Source organism: Hyperolius riggenbachi, chromosome 6 (assembly GCF_040937935.1).
Source record: "Hyperolius riggenbachi isolate aHypRig1 chromosome 6, aHypRig1.pri, whole genome shotgun sequence".
Classification (NCBI taxonomy): domain Eukaryota; kingdom Metazoa; phylum Chordata; class Amphibia; order Anura; family Hyperoliidae; genus Hyperolius; species Hyperolius riggenbachi.
The window spans coordinates 382,360,699-382,381,209 of NC_090651.1; the positions used below are offsets into that span (position 1 = coordinate 382,360,699).

Below are 20,511 nucleotides of genomic sequence, written 5' to 3' on the forward strand. Positions count from 1 at the left end.
CTGCATGGCGGCAAAAAGCATTGCTATATCCGCACGCTATTTGTCCTCACGCAAGGCCTGGGATGTTGTGTCTCAAAAAGCGTGGCCTTCTCCTCCTGCGCCTCCTCCTGTTCCATCACGTGTGCTGCTGCTGCTGCTGCTGCTGGGTTAGCGTTGCCGGTCCCTGTTTATTGAACCTCTCATCTTTATTACATTTATGACTGCATGGCGGCAAAAAGCATTGCTATATCCGCACGCTATTTGTCCTCATGCAAGGCCTGGGATGTTGTGTCTCAAAAAGCGTGGCCTTCTCCTCCTGTGCCTCCTCCTGTTCCATCACGTGTGCTGCTGCTGGGTTAGCGTTACCAGTCCCTGTTTATTGAACCTCTCATCTTTATTACATTTATGACTGCATGGCGGCAAAAAGCATTGCTATATCCGCACGCTTTTTGTCCTCATGCAAGGCCTGGGTTGCGTCTCAAAAAGCGTGGCCTTCTCATCCTGCGCCTCCTCCTGTTCCATCACGTGTTCTGCTGCTTGTGCTGGGTTAGCGTTACCGGTCCCTTTTCCTGGAACCTCTTCTCTGTATTACATTTATGACTGCATGGCGACAAAAAGCATGTTACCTGTGCAAAGAAACATGACATTTTCCACATTTAAAAGACAGTTTTTCCTTTGAAACTTTACAATCAATTTTCTCAAAAACTATAAGCTCTTTTTCAAATATTTTTTTTCCTCTTGTACCCACTTCCAAGGTGCACATACCCTGCAAATTTGGGGTATGTAGCATGTAAGGAAGCTTTACAAAGCACGAAAGTTCGGGTCCCCATTGACTTCCATTATGTTCGGAGTTCGGCGCGAACACCCAAACATCGCGGCGATGTTCGGCGAACGTTCGCGAACCCGAACATCTAGGTGTTCGCCCAACAAAAGTCTGAGGGTGGTAGCCTGATGAGAATGCGAGTTCCATGTCTAATTGATGGCAAAAGGCCCTCCAAAATTTTGAAACAAATTGGACTCCCCGATCTGACACTACATTTTCCGGAATGCCATGCAACCGGAAGATGTGCCTGATGAAGAGATCAGCCAATTCCTGGGCCGAGGGGAGTCCTTTCAGAGGGACAAAGTGCGCCATCTTGCTGAAACGATCTACTACCACCCAAATGACCGACTTGCCTTCAGACCGAGGGAGTTCACCCACAAAATCCATGGAAATATGAGTCCAAGGTTCATTGGGGACTGGCAAGGACTGTAACGTGCCCACGGGGGCCTGACGAGAGGGGTTACTCCTTGCACAGATCGTGCACTCCCTTACAAATTCTTTACAATCAGACCCTAAACTAGGCCACCAGGCACATCTAGCCAGTAGATCCTGAGTTCTGGTGGCTCCCGGATGACCGGCATTCTTGTGAGTGAAAAAAATGCAGAATTTGTAACCGAAAGGGCAGTGGCACAAACATGACCCCCTCTGGCTTCCCCTCTGGAACATCCTGTTGATAGGGACTCAAAGTGGCTGACCAATCTCTCCAAGTCTCAGTGGCTAACCTTTGGAGGCAGGATAGTCTCAGGAGCAGCAGGCTGCACTGACTCAAAACACCTAGAGAGCGCATCGGCCTTGATATTCTTACTTCCGGGAGTATACGTGATTATAAATCTGAATCTAGCAAAAAACAGGGACCACCAGGCCTGGCGAGGGCTAAGTCTCTTAGCCCCCTTGATTTACTCCAAATTCTTGTGGTCTGTGTAAACCGTGATAACATGTTCTGCACCCTCCAGCCAGTGTCGCCATTCCTCAAAAGCTAATTTGATGGCTAGGAGCTCCCGGTTGCCGATGTCATAATTTTTCTCGGCAGGTGAAAATCTGCGAGAAAAGTAAGTGCATGGATGCAGCTTGCCCTGCGATCCTGACCTCTGTGACAATTAGAGGTGTACTGAACGGTTCGCCGGCGAACGGTTCCAGGCGAACATTGGGGGTTCGCGTTCGCCTGCGCCAGGCGAACTTTTCCGGAAGTTCGATTCGCCCCATAATGCACTATGAGGGTCAACTTTGACCCTCTGCATCACAGTCAGCAGGCACATTGTAGCCATTCAGGCTACAGTAAGCCCTGGAGCCCCACCCCCCCTTATATAAGGCAGCCTCCGGCGGCCATTACAGTCACTCGTGTGCCTGCTAGAGAGAGGAAAGGGACAGCTGCTGCAGACTTTTTCTCTTAGGGACAGATTAGTTAGGTTCTAGGCTGCTTTGCTTGTTCCTGACTGATTAATATTGCTTTTAAAGCACCCAGCAACAGCTCTTTTCAGAGCTCAACCTGTACATTTTTTTTTTCTGACACTTTTGTTGCATGCACAGCCTAGTTGCTAATTGATAGTGTGTGTGCCACTGCCAGCAGCCCAGCACATTCAGTGACTGACTGCCTGTGTGTGTGACAGGGAGCTGCACATTGTACTACCCAGTACTGCATATACCCCAGTACCTGTTGTGTTTACTTAACCCACCTCATCACTGCATATGCCTAGCTTTGTGTTGAGTGAACCCAGCTCACTGTATCTAACTACCCAGTACCTGTTGTGTTTACTTAACCCACCTCATCACTGCATATACCTAGCGTTGTGTTGAGTGAACCCAGCTCACTGCATCTAAGTCTAACTACCTGTTGTGTTGAATGAGAACCCACCTCACTGCATCTTAAGTACCTTTACTGTATACTGTTCAGTGAACCCAGCTCACTGCATCTAACTACCCAGTACCTGTTGTGTTTACTTAACCCACATCATCACTGCATATACCTAGCGTGGTGTTGAGTGAACCCAGCTCACTGCATCTAACTACCTGTTGTGTTGAGTGTGAACCCACCTGGCCACCTCACTGCATCTAACTACCTGTTGTGTTGAGTGAGAACCCACCTCACTGCATCTTAAGTACCTTTACTGTTGAGTGAACACAGCTCACTGCATCTAACTACCTGTTGTGTTGAGTGTGAACCCACCTGGCCACCTCACTGCATCTAACTACCTGTTGTGTTGAGTGAGAACCCACCTCACTGCATCTTAAGTACCTTTACTGTTGAGTGAACCCAGCTCACTGCATCTAACTACCCAGTACCTGTTGTGTTTACTTAACCCACCTCATCACTGCATATACCTAGCCTTGTGTTGAGTGAACCCAGCTCACTGCATCTAATTACCTGTTGTGTTGAGTGTGAACCCACCTGGCCACCTCACTGCATATAACTACCTGTTGTGTTGAGTGAGAACCCACCTCACTGCATCTTAAGTACCTTTACTGTTGAGTGAACCCAGCTCACTGCATCTAACTACCTGTTGTGTTGAGTGAGAACCCACCTCACTGCATATAGCTAGCATACCCCCGAGATGGACAAAATGGACAAACCAGGTAGAGGAAGAGGTAGAGGCAGACCCAGAGGAAGGCCACCAGGCACCGGCAGGTCTGTGGCTGTGCGAGGTGGTGTTGCTGTGATTTCATGCGGACCTGCCCCAAAATACAGTGCTCAGAAGAAGGCACGTGCCATCACTTCCCAAAATCGTGAGGAGGTGATTGAGTATTTAACACAGAACACCTCATCTCCCACAGCCACCAGCGCTACAACAAGCACCACATCCGCTGCATTTGACACTTCGCAGGAGTTATTTGGTGGTGGTGGTGAAATCACTGATTCCCAGCCACTACTGCAACAACAACAAGAAGGCGCAGGTACACCACCTCATACGTCTGAGTTAGGTGGCGATAGTATGGACGTAACGTGTGTGGATGGGGATGATGGTGGACCACCTGAAGTTGGTGCACTTGAGGAGGTGTCTGAGGAAAGCGCAGCTGGCCAGGAGGATTATGATGACGATTATACGGATACCACATATGTTCCCGGTAGAGGAGATGACCAGGGGGACAGTTCAGAGGAGGAGTCAGAGAGGAGTAGGAGGAGACGACTCCATGATAGAAGCAGAGGGAGCTCGTCCTCAGAAACAGCTGGGGGCAGTGTCCGGTGCCATGTATCGCCAGCTATGGCCAGGGAGCACACATGCCCTTCAACGTCAGCTGCTGATGCCACCGTAGCGCCATCAGCCCAGGGGGGCTCAGCGGTTTGGAAATTTTTTCACGTGTGTGTCTCAGATCGGAGCAAAGCCATCTGTTGTCTCTGCCAGCAAAAATTGAGCCGTGGAAAGGCCAACTGTCACGTAGGGACAAGTGCTTTACGAAGGCACCTGGAGAGAAGGCACAAACAGCTATGGCAAGAACACCTGAGGAAAAGAAGCACCCCTCAAAAGACAAGCAGCGGAGAACAACCGTGGCAGCCGTCACAGGGGGCTTCTGCTGCTCCACGTTCCCATGGTATTGTTCGTGGCTGGGGGGGAGGAAGAATGGATACACTTTTAAACAATTTAAAAATACAACCATCTAAACTTTCAAACAATTTAAAAATACAACCATCTAAACTTTCAAACAATTTAAAAATACAACCATCTATCATTTTCAAAAAATTTAAAAAAAGGGCAAAAAAACTTGCCCTCCGTAAAACATTCTTGGCAAATGCTTTCGACTTGGTTTGTCTTCCGCTGGCTCAAGGGTCCATCTGACCACAGATGCCTGGTCTGCAAAGCACGGTCAGGGCAGCTACAGCATGGGTCTCAGCAGGCTCCCACTTCGGGCCGCAATCCAACCTTCATTCCCCGCGGTGACAATGGCAGACTTGCCCTCCATAACGGATTCCCGTTAAAGGATTTAAAGTTAATTCATTTCAAATACACAGCAGGGCCTCGAAAGTCCGCCTCCTGTATTGTTATTTTTGATCACTACCTCGGGGCGGGCGTGCATGCCTACCTGCTGCCCTCCTTGGATGTGTAGTGGTAGCCGTTTCTCAGGCTCCACACCGGATTCCATCCCTCATTTCCCGGCCATTACCCGGGGTCACAAATGACAGACTTGCCCGCCTCCATATGATTCTCGTGAAAGGAATGTGGTGTCATCTTTGCCCGCCATAACTGGTTCTCGTTAAAGGATTTAAAGTACATTCATTTCAAATACACAGCAGGGCCTCGAAAGTCCGCCTCCTGTATTGTTATTTTTGGTCACTACCTCGGGGCGGGCGTGCATGCCTACCTGCTGCCCTCCTTGAATGTGTGGTGGTAGCCGTTTCTCAGGCTCCACACCGGATTCCATCCCTCATTCCCCGGCCATTACCCGGGGTCACAAATGACAGACTTGCCCGCCTCCATATGATTCTCGTGAAAGGAATGTGGTGTCATCTTTGCCCGCCATAACTGGTTCTCGTTAAAGGATTTAAAGTACATTCATTTCAAATACACAGCAGGGCCTCGAAAGTCCTCCTCCTGTATTGTTATTTTTGGTCACTACCTCGGGGCGGGCGGGCGTGCATGCCTGCCCGCTGCCCTCCTTGGATGTGTAGTGGTAGCCGTTGCTCAGGCTCCACACCGGATTCAAACCTCTCATTCCCCGGCCATTACCCGGGGTCACAATGGCAGACTTGCCCGCCTCCACAGGATTCTCATTGTAGCGGTACTGAACAAGTACACAGCAAGTAGAAAATGTAAATTAAAAACAAAACGTAAGCTTTTTAACAATGCCATGGAAAGTTGAGAAGGAAGTCACACATTACCTGACATCACTGAGTGAGGAAGAGCAATCACGCCATGTTGCGCAGTAGTCCAGAATGGCCGTCACTACACAAACAGCTGTTTGCGGTGCGTTACACAGTGAGTTTGGTGTGTCAGTGTGAAGCAGTACTCTAATTACACTCCCCGTTTGATGTATACACATGCAAGATGTTTGAAAGCACGTTAGGCCTGCAATTTAGCATTCAATGTGATTTCTGCCCTTAAAACGCTGCTTTGCGTCACATCCAGATTTTTCACCGGGACTTTTGGCATTTATCCCACTCCGCCATGCCCCCCTCCAGGTGTTAGACCCCTTGAAACATCTTTTCCATCACTTTTGTGGCCAGCATAATTTTTTCTATTTTTCAAAGTTCGCCTCCCCATTGAAGTCTATTGCGGTTCGCGAATTTTTCCGCGAACCGAACCTTCTGCGGAAGTTCGCAAACCCGGTTCACGAACCGAAAATCGGAGGTTCGCGACATCTCTAGTGACAATACCGCTCCTACCCCCACCTCTGAGGCATCAACCTCCACAATGAAGGGAAAGGCGACGTCAACATGCCTCAGTATTGGGGCAGAACAGAACAGCTTCTTTAAAGTCGAGAAGGCTGTATGAGCCTCAGGTGACCAATGATGAGTATTAGCCCCTTTCTTGGTGAGACTGGTGAGGGGAGAGATGATGGTAGAGTACCTCTTAATAAATCTTCTGTAGTAATTGGCAAACCCCAGGAACTTCTGGAGTGCCTTCAGCCCCACAGGCTGAGGCCAGTCCAGGACAGCAGAAACCTTCCCTGGGTCCATCGAGAGACCAGAAGTGGAGATGATGTAACCTAAAAAGGTTACCGACTCTACCTCAAAGAGGCATTTCTCTAGTTTGGCATACAGCTGATTCTGTCGTAACCTCTCTAATACTCATCTGACATGCTTGCGATGTTCAGAGAGGTTGGACGAAAAGATTAGTATATCGTCCAAGTAAACCAGAACAAACTTCCCCAACACTTTCCTGAACACCTCATTAATTAACTCCTGGAAGACGGCTGGCGCATTGCACAACCCGAAGGGCATCACCAGGTATTTGTAATGCCCATCGGGTGTGTTAAAGGCCTTCTTCCATTCGTCACCATTTCTGATGCGAACCAGATTGTATGCACCCCTGAGATCTAGCTTAGAAAAAATCTTGGCATTGGTCACCTGTGTGAATAAATCGTCAACCAATGGTAAAGGGTAGCCATTTTTCACAGTGATCTTATTCAGTCCTCTGTAATCAATACAGGGGCGGAGACCTCCGTCTTTTTTCTTCACAAAAAAAACCCCTGCCCCTGCTGGTGACCGAGAGGGACGTATGAACCCTTTCGCCAAGTTTTCCCTGATGTAATCCTGCATAGCTAGTTTTTCCGGCCCAGATAGGTTATAAAGATGACCTCTGGGCGGCATACAACCAGATCTCAGATCGATAGGACAATCAAAGGCACGATGAGGGGGAAGTTTGTCTGCTGACTTTGGGCAAAAGACATCAGCAAATTCTGCGTATTGTCTTGGTACGCCTTCAACCTGAACATTGGTATTACCCAGGGTTACTTTCGCTAAACAATGATTATCACAGTGGGACGACCAGCTCGTTAGCTGACCCGTAACCCAGTCTATCTGAGGTGAGTGGATTTGTAACCAGGGCATGCCAAGGATGACGGTAAAGGTTGCCATATGCAAGACCAGAAATTGCAGACTCTCCCCATGTAAGACCCCCACCTTGAGATGCACATTAGGAGTCTGTGACAAGGGGCGGTTACTCTGCAGAGGAGAGTCATCTACCGCAGTGACCAAGATTGGTTGATTCAAGGGAAGCATGGGTATACCCAATCTTTTTGCAAACTCGTAATCGATAAAATTAGCTGCTGAACCAGAATCGATAAAGGCTTCCGTTGAAGCAGTCTGACCCTCCCATGTGACCGAACAAGGGAGTAACAGACGATGATTATGTAGAGGTAAAGACTGCGCACCCAGGGTATTACCTCTGACTACACCTAGGCGGCAGCGTTTCCCGACTTCTTGGGACAATTCCGCACTATATGACCCTCCTCTGCACAGTATAGACAAAGCTGCTCAGTTTTCCTACGATTCCTCTCTGAACGAGTTAATTTGGAGTAACCAATTTGCATTGGCTCAGGTGGAGGTGAGGCAGGTGGAGAAGTGGCATAAGAGACATATCTAACCCTGTCTTTACCACGAGTTTGCTTTTGGTATCGTAACCGACGATCCACACGTACTGCCAGAGAGATTGCTTCCTCAAGTGTTTTAGGTTCAGGGTATCCCAACATCAGTCCAGAAACTGCGTCTGATAACCCCGATAAGAAACAATCCAGTAGTGCAAAAGCCCCCCACCTAGCCGACACTAACCACTTCCTGAACTCAGCCGCATAGATCTCCACTGGATCCTTGCCTTGACGCAAGGTTTTTAGCTTCCGCTCAGAGGTAGACGCAATGTCTGGATCATCATAAATTATGGCCATGGACTTGAAGAATTCTTCAACTGACCTAAGTGCTTCATGCCCTGTTGGTAAATTATACACCCAGGTTTGAGCATCCCTGAGAGTAAGGTCTTGATAAAGGTAATTCTCTGTGCCTCTGTTCCTGACAGATTAGGCCTCAATTCAAAATATGACATCACACGATTCTTAAAATTCTGAAAGTCAGATCTATGGCCAGAAAACTTTTCAGGTACAGACATTCTCAAGTCTGTGACTGGAGGGAATCACACTGAATTAACAGTCGTCTGTAGGACTTGTAGTGACCCAGATAAGGCAGAGATCTGGGCCTGCTGACAGTCCATCACTCTGATGAGATTTTCCACCGAGGTGGTGAGTGTGTCCAGACGATTGTTAAGTGCGTCCACATTGTTTTGGTCTGGCGTTCTGTAACGATTGGTGTCAGCAACCAGACAGAGAATCTGGTTCTTGGCGATCTGCAGTATCACCAAGAATACAGATATACCTGATTATTGAGGCTCTGCAGAATCGTCAATAATCAAATATGTCTAACCTCTAGACACCTGAGTGTATTAGTGTTGTGGTGCAACAGTAATCTTTGGACCACCGGGGTAGCAGGTGGTCCAATAAGTAGAGAAGACTCTACTGCAGTCAAGGACACCTGGAGAGGGAGTCCCTGACTGATAAGGAGCAGTGTCCCCTCTGTAGAGCAGGGGACCCCTGTGGGAAGGCTGGACACCCTGAGGGGGGGTGACAGCCAGAAGGTCAGACAGGCCGGGTCAGCAACAGTGTATCAGATATGCAAGGTACCAAATCAGAGATCAGAAGAATAGTCAGGAAAGCTACAGGTCATAACAGATATCAGAACAAGGCCTAGTCTGAGGTGTGAGGTCCGTGATCTCAACACCCTGGAGCTATGCACGAGAAACACACAGTTGATATATAGTACTAGCCGTCCCGCGTCGTAGCATACGCCGCATCTTCTATCTATCTAATAGAGTACGTTCCTCAACCTTGAAGCAAGAAGAATAAAGGTGGGTACACACATCAGATAAAAGTCTTTGGAAAAATGAAAGCTCACAGACCAATTTTACCCCCTCCCATGTAGTATCAGAGCCACACCTACACAGTCTATTCTATTGAGCTGCACTCCCCATCAGATAGAAATCTTTGCAAGATGCTGCACACAAAGTTGCTGTACACATTCAAAAGATCATTATCTGCAAAAGATCCGTTCCTGCAAAAGATCAGTACCTACAAAATACATTCATAGTCTATATTTCCATGCGGATTATTGTGGACATTTTTCCGCATAAGGGCATAAGCATCCGCATACAATGAATTTTCGATGCTGGTCGAAAACACAAATATTTCTGAAGATTTTCGTGAAAATTCGCCAAAAAACGAAAACAGGATTTTCGATGCGAAAATGACTTAGGCGAAAATTCGCAAGCAACACTGCTACATGCTACATTAGCACTATCCAGGAGCGCCACAGGGAGGATTCCCAATCAGGGATGCTCAAATTCGGCTTCGGGAGATATCCGGATTTTTGCTATCCGGATATCTCCCAGTAATGCTGTGCGGGCTGGGCGGGGGGGTCAAGCTTACCTCTCTGACGTCTTCTTCGGTCGTCCCTCAGCGCCTCCCACGATGCGCTCCAAGCGGCCGTCACCTGATTACAAACACTTCCTCCTTCCGGGTTGAAGGAGGAAGTGTTTGTAATCACGTGACGCGCATGGAGCGCATCGTGGGAGGCGAAAATTAACGTGAAAAAATTAGATGGAAAATTTGCCTGTCAAAACGAAATTAGGCGAAAATTCTGTAAAAAATTATCGAAACAAATCTTTGCATTTTCGCTCATCACTGGCATGTAGCAGGGCGACTGCTTTGCAGTATTGGTTTTTTGACTCTGCATAGTTTGGCATGCAAAAGCAAATGCATATTTGCATGAGCATTGCCTCATGAATAGCCAATTAGGCCAGATTTGCAAAGCCAGACTTGCTAGGGTAGGCCTCTTTTCCACGGACAGTTGATAGGCAGTAACATGCCTCTCAAACTCTTACAACTGCTCACTACTGCCTGGTAACAGCTTGCTGCTGCCTGGAAACTGCTTGTTGCTGCCTGGTATCTGCTCACTGCTGCTTGGTAACTGCTTGCTGCTGCCTGGTAACTGCTTGCTGCTGCCTGGTAACTGCTTTCTGCTGCCTGGTAACTGCTTGCTGAGCACACAGCTCAACAGTCCGTGGAAAAGAAGCCTAAAACTTGGTGATTGAGCACGCATACATTTTCTCATGCAAAGTACTTCTTCTTCTTGCTCGAAGGTTGAGGCACTTACTCTATTATATATATAGATTCCTAGTCTGGGGTGTGAGGGCCGTGATCTCAATACCCTGGAACTATGCTAGAGAATAACACAGATGATATACAGTATTACTAGTCTGGGGTGTGAGGGCCATGATCTCAACACCCTGGAACTATGCTAGAGAATAACACAGATGATATACAGTATTCCTAGTCTGGGGTGTGAGGGCCGTGATCTCAACACCCTGGAACTATGCTAGAGAATAACACAGATGATATACAGTATTCCTAGTCTGGGGTGTGAGGGCCGTGATCTCAACACCCTGGAACTATGCTAGAGAATAACACAGATGATATACAGTAACTGGCTAAGTGTGGATTCCCAGGTCCTCCTGGTTCCACCACACCGAAAGATCTGACTAAGGTCTGAGTGCTAACACATAAGCATTCGCAACGCTAGACAACCAGCAACTGAACAGCAGGAGATATATATATTAAAGCGCCCCACAGCGCCGCCCAGCTCCCATCAACTAATCACTGACTTAGCAGGAATCAGCTGACCGCCCTGATCAGCTGATCTTCCTCCTATTGGTATAAAGAGCTTGTCTTGCAGCGCACGCGCGCATAGCTCTCCATCTGTGTGCACTACTAGGTCCAGACAGCCCAGACACATGTTGCTGCGGGGAAACCGCCGCACTGGACGCGGAATCCGCCGCCTTACCGTCAGAACATGCGGCGGCCCCCACACCATTCTTCCCATGTGCACCATTAGTTCCAGATAACCCAGACGCATGCTGACGCGGACAAACCGCCGCATCAGACGCGGAATCAGCCGCCTTACTGTCAGAACACGCGGCGGCTTTTCCGCTATTCATCACAATTACATTTACAATACGCCTAAAGTGAGAAAAATATGGGGGCAGCCATATTTATTTCCTGCCAAACAATACCAGTTGCCTGGCGGTCCTGTTGATCTCTTCAGCTGCAGTAGTATCTGAATAACACCAGAAACAAGCATGCAGCTAATCCAGCCAGCCTTCAATCAGACACATCTGATGCATACTTGATCAGGGTCTATGGCTAAAAGTATTAAAGAAAGAGGATCGGCAGGAAAGCCAGGGAATCTGTAAGGTTTAAAAGAAAATAAAGATATTAACCTCCTCATCCCTCTCAGTTGAGGTGTGCTTTAAGTTAACTAATCCTCTGAGGGACCCAAGACACTGCAGGCAATACAATATACGGTATCATCTACTTCACCTCCTTAGAATGATCAGATTTTTCATCTTCTGGTGTATAAAATCAGTACATTCAGTCTCTCACCTGTAGATAATATGCCACAGAGGATGCACACGGCAGGAAGGACTGCTTTCATGGTGTCAGGGAGGCCAGAGATTGATGCTGTAGGGATGATCAGTGGTAGAGAATGCCCGATCCAGCCTCTCTCAGCTAGGAATACATGACAGGTCCTCAGGGATCGCTGATGGAACTATCGAATACAGATCGTAAACAGGCTGTAGCAGACACACATCTATAATTCCAAAACATATACAATTGGACAAGTGCACTTCACCATAGAAAAAGTCTGTATAAGGGCTCATTTCCACTATCGCGAATTCGCATGCGTTTTTCGCATGCAAATTCGCATAGCAATACAAGTGAATGGGACTGTTTCCACTTGTCAGGATTCCTTTGCGTTTTTCTGTGCAGAAAAAATTCGCATGGCAGAGCCATCAGAATTCGCATACCGCATACCGCTATGCGAATCGCATACAATGCATTTAATAGGAAATTCGCATGAGGTTTGGGTATGCGAATTTTCATGCGAATTTTCATGCGAATTCGCACAGAAACAATGGAAAAGCACACCAGCACTGCCATGGTTAAATTCTGATACATCGTCATCCATGCGAATTCGCGTGCGAATTCGCATGAAAATTCGCATGGACATCTGGATCACCTTGATGCTGGACCCACGTCTGAAGGGGAAGCTGGGTGAGATCATGACACCATTCACCACCGAGTAATGCACAAGGGAGTTGCAGGAGGCCCTTGTGCGCAGACTACTGGAAGCATTCCCCCAGCCTTCCACCCCCACTGTAACTGCTCTGCCAATCCAGCAACAGGTGCCTGAAGCCGCCACCAGCAGCACAACAACCACCACCAGCAGCAGCAACTGGCGCCCCGGAGACTTGAAGAGCCTAAGCAATAGCCTGTATGCAGTGCAGCAGCCAAGAGCAGAGGTGCCAGTCACAGCATCCACCTCCAACCAGCACCAGCAGCGACTGACCAGCATGGTGGCTAACTGCATGGGGTGATTCAGCGGGCTTAATGACACCAACAGCCCCGTGGACCTCTTGGAGTACTTGGTCAAGAGAGGGAGCTTGCCCAGTGTGCCCTGGAACTCCTGTCCTGCCCCTCTTCCAGTGTCCTCTCTGAGAGATGCTTCTTTGCGGCCGGTGGCATGGTCACCGAGAAGTGCTCTCAGCTCTCCCACGCCTCAGTGGACAAACTCACCTTCCTGAAAATCAACCAGGCTTGGGTGGAAGGTGAGTTCCTGGCCCCTATTGTCGGACACAGGGAGACATAAAGTGGCTGCTACAATGTGTTAACCATGCCTGCCTTTCCAAAGAAAGTTACAACCTGCCTATTTTGGTTCATTTTTTGGCTGTGTTACTACCAGTAAGTTTCCATGGTCCTTCTGTGCTGCCGCACTGACCGGCCACTTTGTCCCCCTGACTCAGTCACTACTAAAGTCTGCGTTCACACTGCCCGGGTCCACTGACAACTCTGCTGTCATGTCATTGCTATATCGCTGCAAAAAAAAAAATTATAAAAACCTCTCTGGGTCTTTTTGGCGTCAGCCACTCATCCTCCTCGAGTGGTACCATCACCGCCAAGTGCCATTGGGACTCACCTTCACCTCTGTGATTGCTTAACGTGTATTTCCCTGTTTAAAACCACTTAGTACCAATTAATGGCCCCATTTAAAGTGTTGATTTCACTTTAAAATCCATTTTTATCAAAAGCAAAAAATTATTTTTGGATTTTTTTTTGTTTAAGTTTTACCCCTTATCACCTTGATAATCCATGCAATTTGGGGGATTGTAGCATGTATATGGGCTTTGCTATCAACGTTAAAAAGAAAATCCGGATCCAGCCGTGGATCCGGACGTGATTGCGTCATTCACGACCGAAAATCCGCGTCGTGGCATGGACGCGTATCAAAATCCGGAACCAATCACACCGGAGGCAGATTTTGTTTCGGCAACGGCCGTGGTTGCTGAATTCGTGGATCGGGACATCCGAACACCACTGATGGTAGGACATTAGAATAAGAAAATAGTTTAGATCCGCATGCGAATTTTTACCGCGGCGATTCGCACCGCACAAGTGGAAATGCAGCCTTAGGGCTCTTTCACAGTGGGACGTTAAAGTCGCACGTTATAAAATACTTTAACCTATTTTAGTTCCTGGACGTAGAAACTACGTCCAGGAACCATGCGCGCTCCCACGGCCGATCACGCGCGTGCACGCGTGCTCCCGGCTTGCGGTTCGTTAGCCAGGCAATCAGTGAATCGGGCTATGGTGCCCGATCACTGATTCCTCTCCCCTGCTGAAAAAGCGACAGCTTCTCTCTGAAGCTGCGCTTTTTCTGGCTGTTGCCTCCCCCATGCGTCTCTCTAAGCGTATGTTACACTTAGAGTGACGTCATGTAAACAAACTCATGGCCGCCATCTTGTGGCCAAAAAGTAAAACTACAAGTAAAAGTAAAAAAAATAAAACTCAAGACACATTTACATTATAAAACTATTGTTTACATCCCACCCTAACAAAACTACCCAAATAAAATGTTTAACCACTTCTGTACCAGAGGGTGGTTTTGCTGATCGGTGCTGCGTGGGCTCTCCAGCCCGCAGCACCGATCAGATAGCAGCCAGGGCGATCAGACTTCCCCCCTTTTTTCCCCACTAGGGGGATGTCCTGCTGGGGGGGTCTGTTTGCCGCCGGCTACTTGCGCTTGCGGGGGGAGGCTCTTCAAAGCCCCCCTCCGCAGCGCTACCTGGCCTCCTTCCCCTTGCCTCCCTCTCCCTTACCCTGTGAGCGGCGAAGGACGGAATTCCGTCCTGCACCTGATAGGATAGGCTTCTGCCTATCAGATGCCGGCGATCCCCGGCCAGTCAGAGGCCGGGGATCGCCGATCTCCGTCACGGCGCTGCTGCGCAGCAGCGCCGTATATATGTAAACACCGGGGAAGATCTTCCCCGTGTGTTTACATTTACCCTGCGAGCCGCGATCGGCGGCTCGCAGGGTGTTCACGGAGACACCCTCCGTGAACTGACATGGAACGGCCGCTCGTACGAGCGGCCGTTTCCATGGAATCCACTTCAGGATTCAGGGGCGTACTTATGTGTACGCAGAATCCTGAATTGGTTAATATAAAAAAAAAAAACATTACAATAAAAAAAACAAAAACATGTAAATATTTACCTAAGGGTCTAAACTTTTTAAATATGGATGTAAAGATGAAATATTTCTATATTTTTTTTATTTTAAACTTGTAAATAGTGATAGATGCAAAACGGAAAAAATGCACCTTTATTTCCAAATAAAATATTGTCGCCATACATTGTGATAGGGACATAATTTTAATGGTGTAATAACCAGGACATATGGGCAAATACTATACGTGAGTTTTAATTATGGAGGCATGTATTATTTTAAAACTATAATGGCTGAAAACTGAGAAATAATGAATTTTTTACGTTTTTTCTTATTCTTCCTGTTAAAATGCATTTACAGTAAAGTGGCTCTTAGCATAATGTACCCCCCAAAGAAAGCCTAAGTGGTGGCGGAAAAAACAAGATATAGATCAGTTCATTGTGATAAGTAGTTATAAAGTTATAGGCAAATCAATGGGAGGTGAACATTGCTCAAGTGAAAACGACGGAACACGAATGGGTTAAAGAGAATCTGTACTCTAAAATTCTTACAATAAAAAGCATACCATTCTATTCATTATGTTCTCCTGGGCCCCTCTGTGCTGTTTCTGACACTCCCTGCTGCAATCCTGGCTTGTAATTACCATTTTTATCCAGTGTTTACAAACCAAAGACATAGCTCAGTGTGTGAGTCATACAGAGCTTGGAGAGGGCCTGGAGAGGGTGTGTATAGCTTTTAGCCAATTGCAAGCAGCACAGCACATTCCAGCCAGACTGCCTCAGCCCGACAGACCAGACAAGAGAAGATTCGATCATATAACAGAGATAATACAGCCACTGTGCAAATAGGAAAGGCTGCAGTTAGACAGAGCACATTAGAACAGGTATCAGAACTTATAGGATAGAAGAAATAAGGATGAAAATTTTGTTACAGGGTCTCTTCAACGCAGAGTAACGCACAGCAATACAAAGTCTGTGCGACATTCACAGTGCACACGTTGCGTTAGTGTGTAACGTGTAGCGTTATTAAAAAGTGCTGCATGCTGTGTGTTTAGCAATGTATCTGCTGCGTTATGTGTGTTGCACATGCTCAGTAATGTTTTTTATTTTTTTAAATGTAACGCATGCACCGTTTTTGTTCCGTCAGTATGCAACGAAAACGGCGCACCAAGAGACACATAACGCAGTGCAAAATAACGTCCAATTTCTTAACCTACATGCGCTGCGTTAGGGGCACGTTGTGCGACTTTAACGTTGCATCAAACTCAACGTCCCACTGTGAGAGAGGCCTTAGGGCCCATTCAAACTAGAAGCGCTTTTTTGAGCGTTTTGCAATTGATTTGCGGTTTTGTAAAAAACACTCCCATTCACTGTCATTAAAATCACGGTAAAAATTGCAGAAAAATCGCTACGATTTTCACATATGCGATTGCGAAATCGTGGCAATTTTTCCACGACCTTAATGAAGGTGAATGAGAGCGATTTTAAAAAACTTCTAGTGTGAATGGTCCCTCACAGTAACTCCAAAGCAGCCAAAATTGAATTAAAATACACATCACTGTATTAACCTCCCTGGTGGTACGCAGATGCAGTGGCTGCGTCCGCGGGAGGGATTTTTTTTTTTATAAAAAATGTTTTGTATTAGTTAACTAGCACTAGGCTAGCTAACTATGTACGGCAAGTCCCCCGGCACCTCTCTGACCCGCCCGATCGCCGCCGGCAATACATACCCGTCCGCGATCCAGCGGGAGCCGCAGCTTCCCAATCAGCTTCACTCATCGCTATGGCAACGATCGGACATGACGTCATCTATGTAAAGCGCAGTCCCGATCCTCCCCATAGCGAAGCCTGGAGCTGATTGGGAGCGCCATTGCGGGATCCCTGGGGGGTATGTATTGCGGGGGCGATCGGTGAGGACCGGAGGCACTTGGGGGGCATAATTAGCTAGCCAAGTGCTAGCTGCAGAATATAAAACAAATGATATTAAAAAAAATCCTCCCGGGGCCATGCGATCCCCTGCGGCGGCGGCTAGCCCGACACTGTGTTGGGCTTACCGCCAGGGAGGTTAAGAGAGTCCTTATTGCAAAACATCACTTCAATGCAGCCACCAAAAGTCTTACAGCTTGATTCACAAAACCGTGCTAACTGTTTAGCACGGGCGTGCTAAACAGTTAGCACGTAAAGTGCCGCTCGCGGACTTTTGCGCATGCAAAGTGCCACGATCGCGACACTTTGCGCGCGCAAAAGTCAGTGAACGGCACTTCACGTGCCAACTGTTAAGCACACCCGTGCTAAACAGTTAGCACGGTTTTGTGAATCAAGCCATAAGACTTTTGGTGGCTGCATTGAAGTGACGTCCGAAGAGTTTTCTGCACAGCAAACCGCACAGAATTCCTGACAAGTGGAAACAGCCCCATCCACTTGTATTGGTTATGCGAATTTGCATGCGGACAACGCATGCGAATTCGCGTTAGTGGAAACGTACCCTCAGTCACAACCCACCTCGGTTCCATTTGATTGGCTTATTTTTAAGCTGCATACATTTGCAAATTTCTACATCCCCCCCCCCCCCCCCCCCCGAGATTATTTGCACATTTTATGACCATTCCTAATGGTGTGTACACACTTGAGATAAAAGTCTTTGGAAAATGAAAGATCACTGACCAATGTTACCCCCTTCCATGTAGTATGAGAGCCATACTCTACACAGTCTATTCTATGGAGCTGAACTCCCCATCAGACAGAAATGTTACCCCCTTCCATGTAGTATGAGAGCCATACTCTACACAGTCTATTCTATGGAGCTGAACTCCCCATCAGACAGAAATCTTTGCAAGATGCTGCACACACAGATGCTGTACACATGCAACAGATCAGTATCTGCAAAAGATCTGTTCCTGCAAAATGCATTCATATTCTATGATATCTGCAGATCATCATACACACCTTGTTTACATCTGCAGATCAGACAATCATCTGCAGATCGGAAAATCCATCCTGGTGGATCTGATCTGCAGATGAATGTCTGTTAAACAAGGTGTGTATGAGGATCTGCAGATATCATAGACTATGAATGCAATTTGCAGGAATGGATCTTTTGCAGGAACAGATCTTTTGCAGATACTGATCTTTTGTGTCTGTACAGCATCTGAGTGTGCAGCATCTTGCAAAGATTTCTATCTGATGGGGAGTTCAGCTCCATAGAATAGACTGTGTAGGTATGGCTCATACTACATGGAAGGGGGTAAGATTTCTGTCTGATGGGGAGTGCAGCTCCATAGAATAGACTGTGTAGGTGTGACTCTCATACTACATGGAAGGGGGTAAGATTTCTATCTGATGGGGAGTGCAGCTCCATAGAATAGACTGTGTAGGTGTGGCTCTCATACTACATGGAAGGGGGTAAGATTTCTGTCTGATGGGGAGTGCAGCTCCATAGAACAGACTGTGTAGGTATATGGCTCTCATACTACATGAAGGGTGGTAAGATTGGTCTGTGATCTTTCATTTTCCAAAGACTATGGTCTGATGTGTGTATGTGGCCTAATGCTACGTACACACATGCGACAACGATCGTTCGTTGTTAACGACGAACGATCTTTTAATTGACGAAAGAACGACCGAAGTAAAGTTAGTTCTAAAAAGTGTGTAACGATCACATCGTTAGAACGAACGTTACACCACGTAAAAGCACTTAATGCGCCTGCGCATAAAATTGTAAAATTCCATGGAGAAAAAGTGAAATGCGCATGTCCAGCCTGGTACGAACGATCGTTTCCAACGATGTACTACTTTTGCAAACGATCGTCGTTGGGAAAAATCCGCCGAGACAGAACTTTCTTTTGTAGCGATTTGGCTCGTTCGTCGTTAGACTTAATAGTCGGTGGTTCGTTTTTTGTAACGATCGTCGTTGGTAAAGATCGGGGAACGATCGTTACAAACGACTATAGTCGCATGTGTGTACGCACCTTTAGGCTACATACACACTTGAGATAAAAGTCTTTGGATGCATCCGCATGTGAATTTTTTTCTGTGGCGATTCCCACCGCACAAGTGGAAACGGGCTGTAAAAAAAAAAATATCATAATTTAAAACGACCAAGCAGAGTTGAAATCGCTAATCGCAAATCACAATCACTAGCAAAAAGCTTACATTTTTTTTAAGCGTTTTTCAATCACTCATGAAATCACTTACAAATCGCTAATTCAAAACACCAGCAATTGCGATTGTGATTTGTTACTGGTAGTAGGTTCCAGGCCTAATGGCGGTCAGAAAGTGCTGTTAATTCAGCCCCAGGAGAAATAAGTCTCTAAATTACAAACAGTTTGAGCATCAAAGCAAGCGAGATGTAACCTTTAAACTGGAGAAACACTTTTAATGCCTGGTGCTACAGACATAATCACCTCTCTCCTGGGACCCGATGCACAGGCGGGCGGCAGCTGTGTCGTGGGTGTTTGTTGACTGTGCAATGACAACACAAGTGTTTATGAACCTTCCTAGTAATCAACTGCACAAGCCAGTCGTTTTCTCTTAAAATGGAATAAAACTCTGACATAACATTCAATAAAAATGCCTTTCCTCCTTTTTATTAATGTACCTATACAGCTATCCTATTTGCTTTTGTGCACAAGTATGATTGCCTGTTTATAAATTACAAGTCCCCAAAGTACAGTTTATCTGCTCTGAAAGCTGCTATTGCATTATATTTATAGATTTTAATATATAAATACAGCAGATATCGAATGAGAATTTCTCATCTGTCTCGGCTTGTCAGCTCAGTACAGATCCGTTTCACCACGCGGCTGGCTGTAAGGGTGGGTGCACATAGCAGAAACGCCAGCGTTGCGAAAAAAAGTTGGTTTTGTTGCACATTATGCAGGAACACTGCCAAATGAAACGCACATAATGAAAGTCCATGGGAATGCAATGGTATGCTTTTTTCAATACGTTCCATACGTTCCCCCCCCCCCCCCCCCCTAAAAAAAAAAAAAAAAAAAAAAAAAAAAATATATATATATATATATATATATATATATATTTGGTGCTATTCTGTTAGCCGGACGCAACTACTAGGTGGCGATAAAACTTCAGCGTTGAAAAGCGCTGGGGGAGATTTGGGCGCAATTGAGCTAAGTAATGTAGAATGTCATCTCCCTCGGCCTGCAAAATCCCAGCGGCGTTTATTATTCCCCCTCCAGGCTGCCATGGATAGTAGGGAAAGATGTAACTCTGCTGCCAGAGGGAGATTACATTCTACATTACTTACCCTCTTTCCCTGAAAATAAGACCTACCCTGAAAATAAGCCCTTGCTGGAACTTTGAGCATGCTTGAAATATAAGTCCGGTTCTTTTCCGTTAGCCGGGCACATCCTCTAGGTGGCGATAGAACTCCAGCAGAGTTACATCTTTCCCAACTATCCATGGCGGCCTGGAGGGAGAATAGTAATTATCGCCACCTAGAGGATACGCCCAGCTAACGGATAAGTACCATAAGTCCTACCCCGAAAATAAGCCCTAGTGGAAGTTAAAGCGAAGGAAGAGGTAGCCAGTAAGTGGTGACACAGTGGTGCAGTGCCAATCCAGCACTGATCCTGTCATCTCAGCACACAGCAAGGTTATCTGCTGTGTGTAGGGAAGACAGGGCAGGTGCCTGATCAGTACAGTAGCATACTTTCA

At 46.9% G+C, this 20,511-nt stretch overlaps 1 protein-coding gene across 1 annotated transcript in view; it reads right to left on the reverse strand.

Annotated features, from left to right (window-relative positions):
* Positions 1–11,860, reverse strand: part of LOC137523104 (uncharacterized) — a 72,982-nt gene extending 61,122 nt beyond the window's left edge. Inside the window, exon 1 of the mRNA XM_068243321.1 lies at positions 11,717–11,860. Coding sequence (XP_068099422.1) covers positions 11,717–11,768 — 52 coding nt within the window. The 5' untranslated portion in view covers positions 11,769–11,860. The remainder of the gene's footprint in view (positions 1–11,716) is intronic.
* Positions 11,861–20,511: the final 8,651 nt, after the last annotated feature.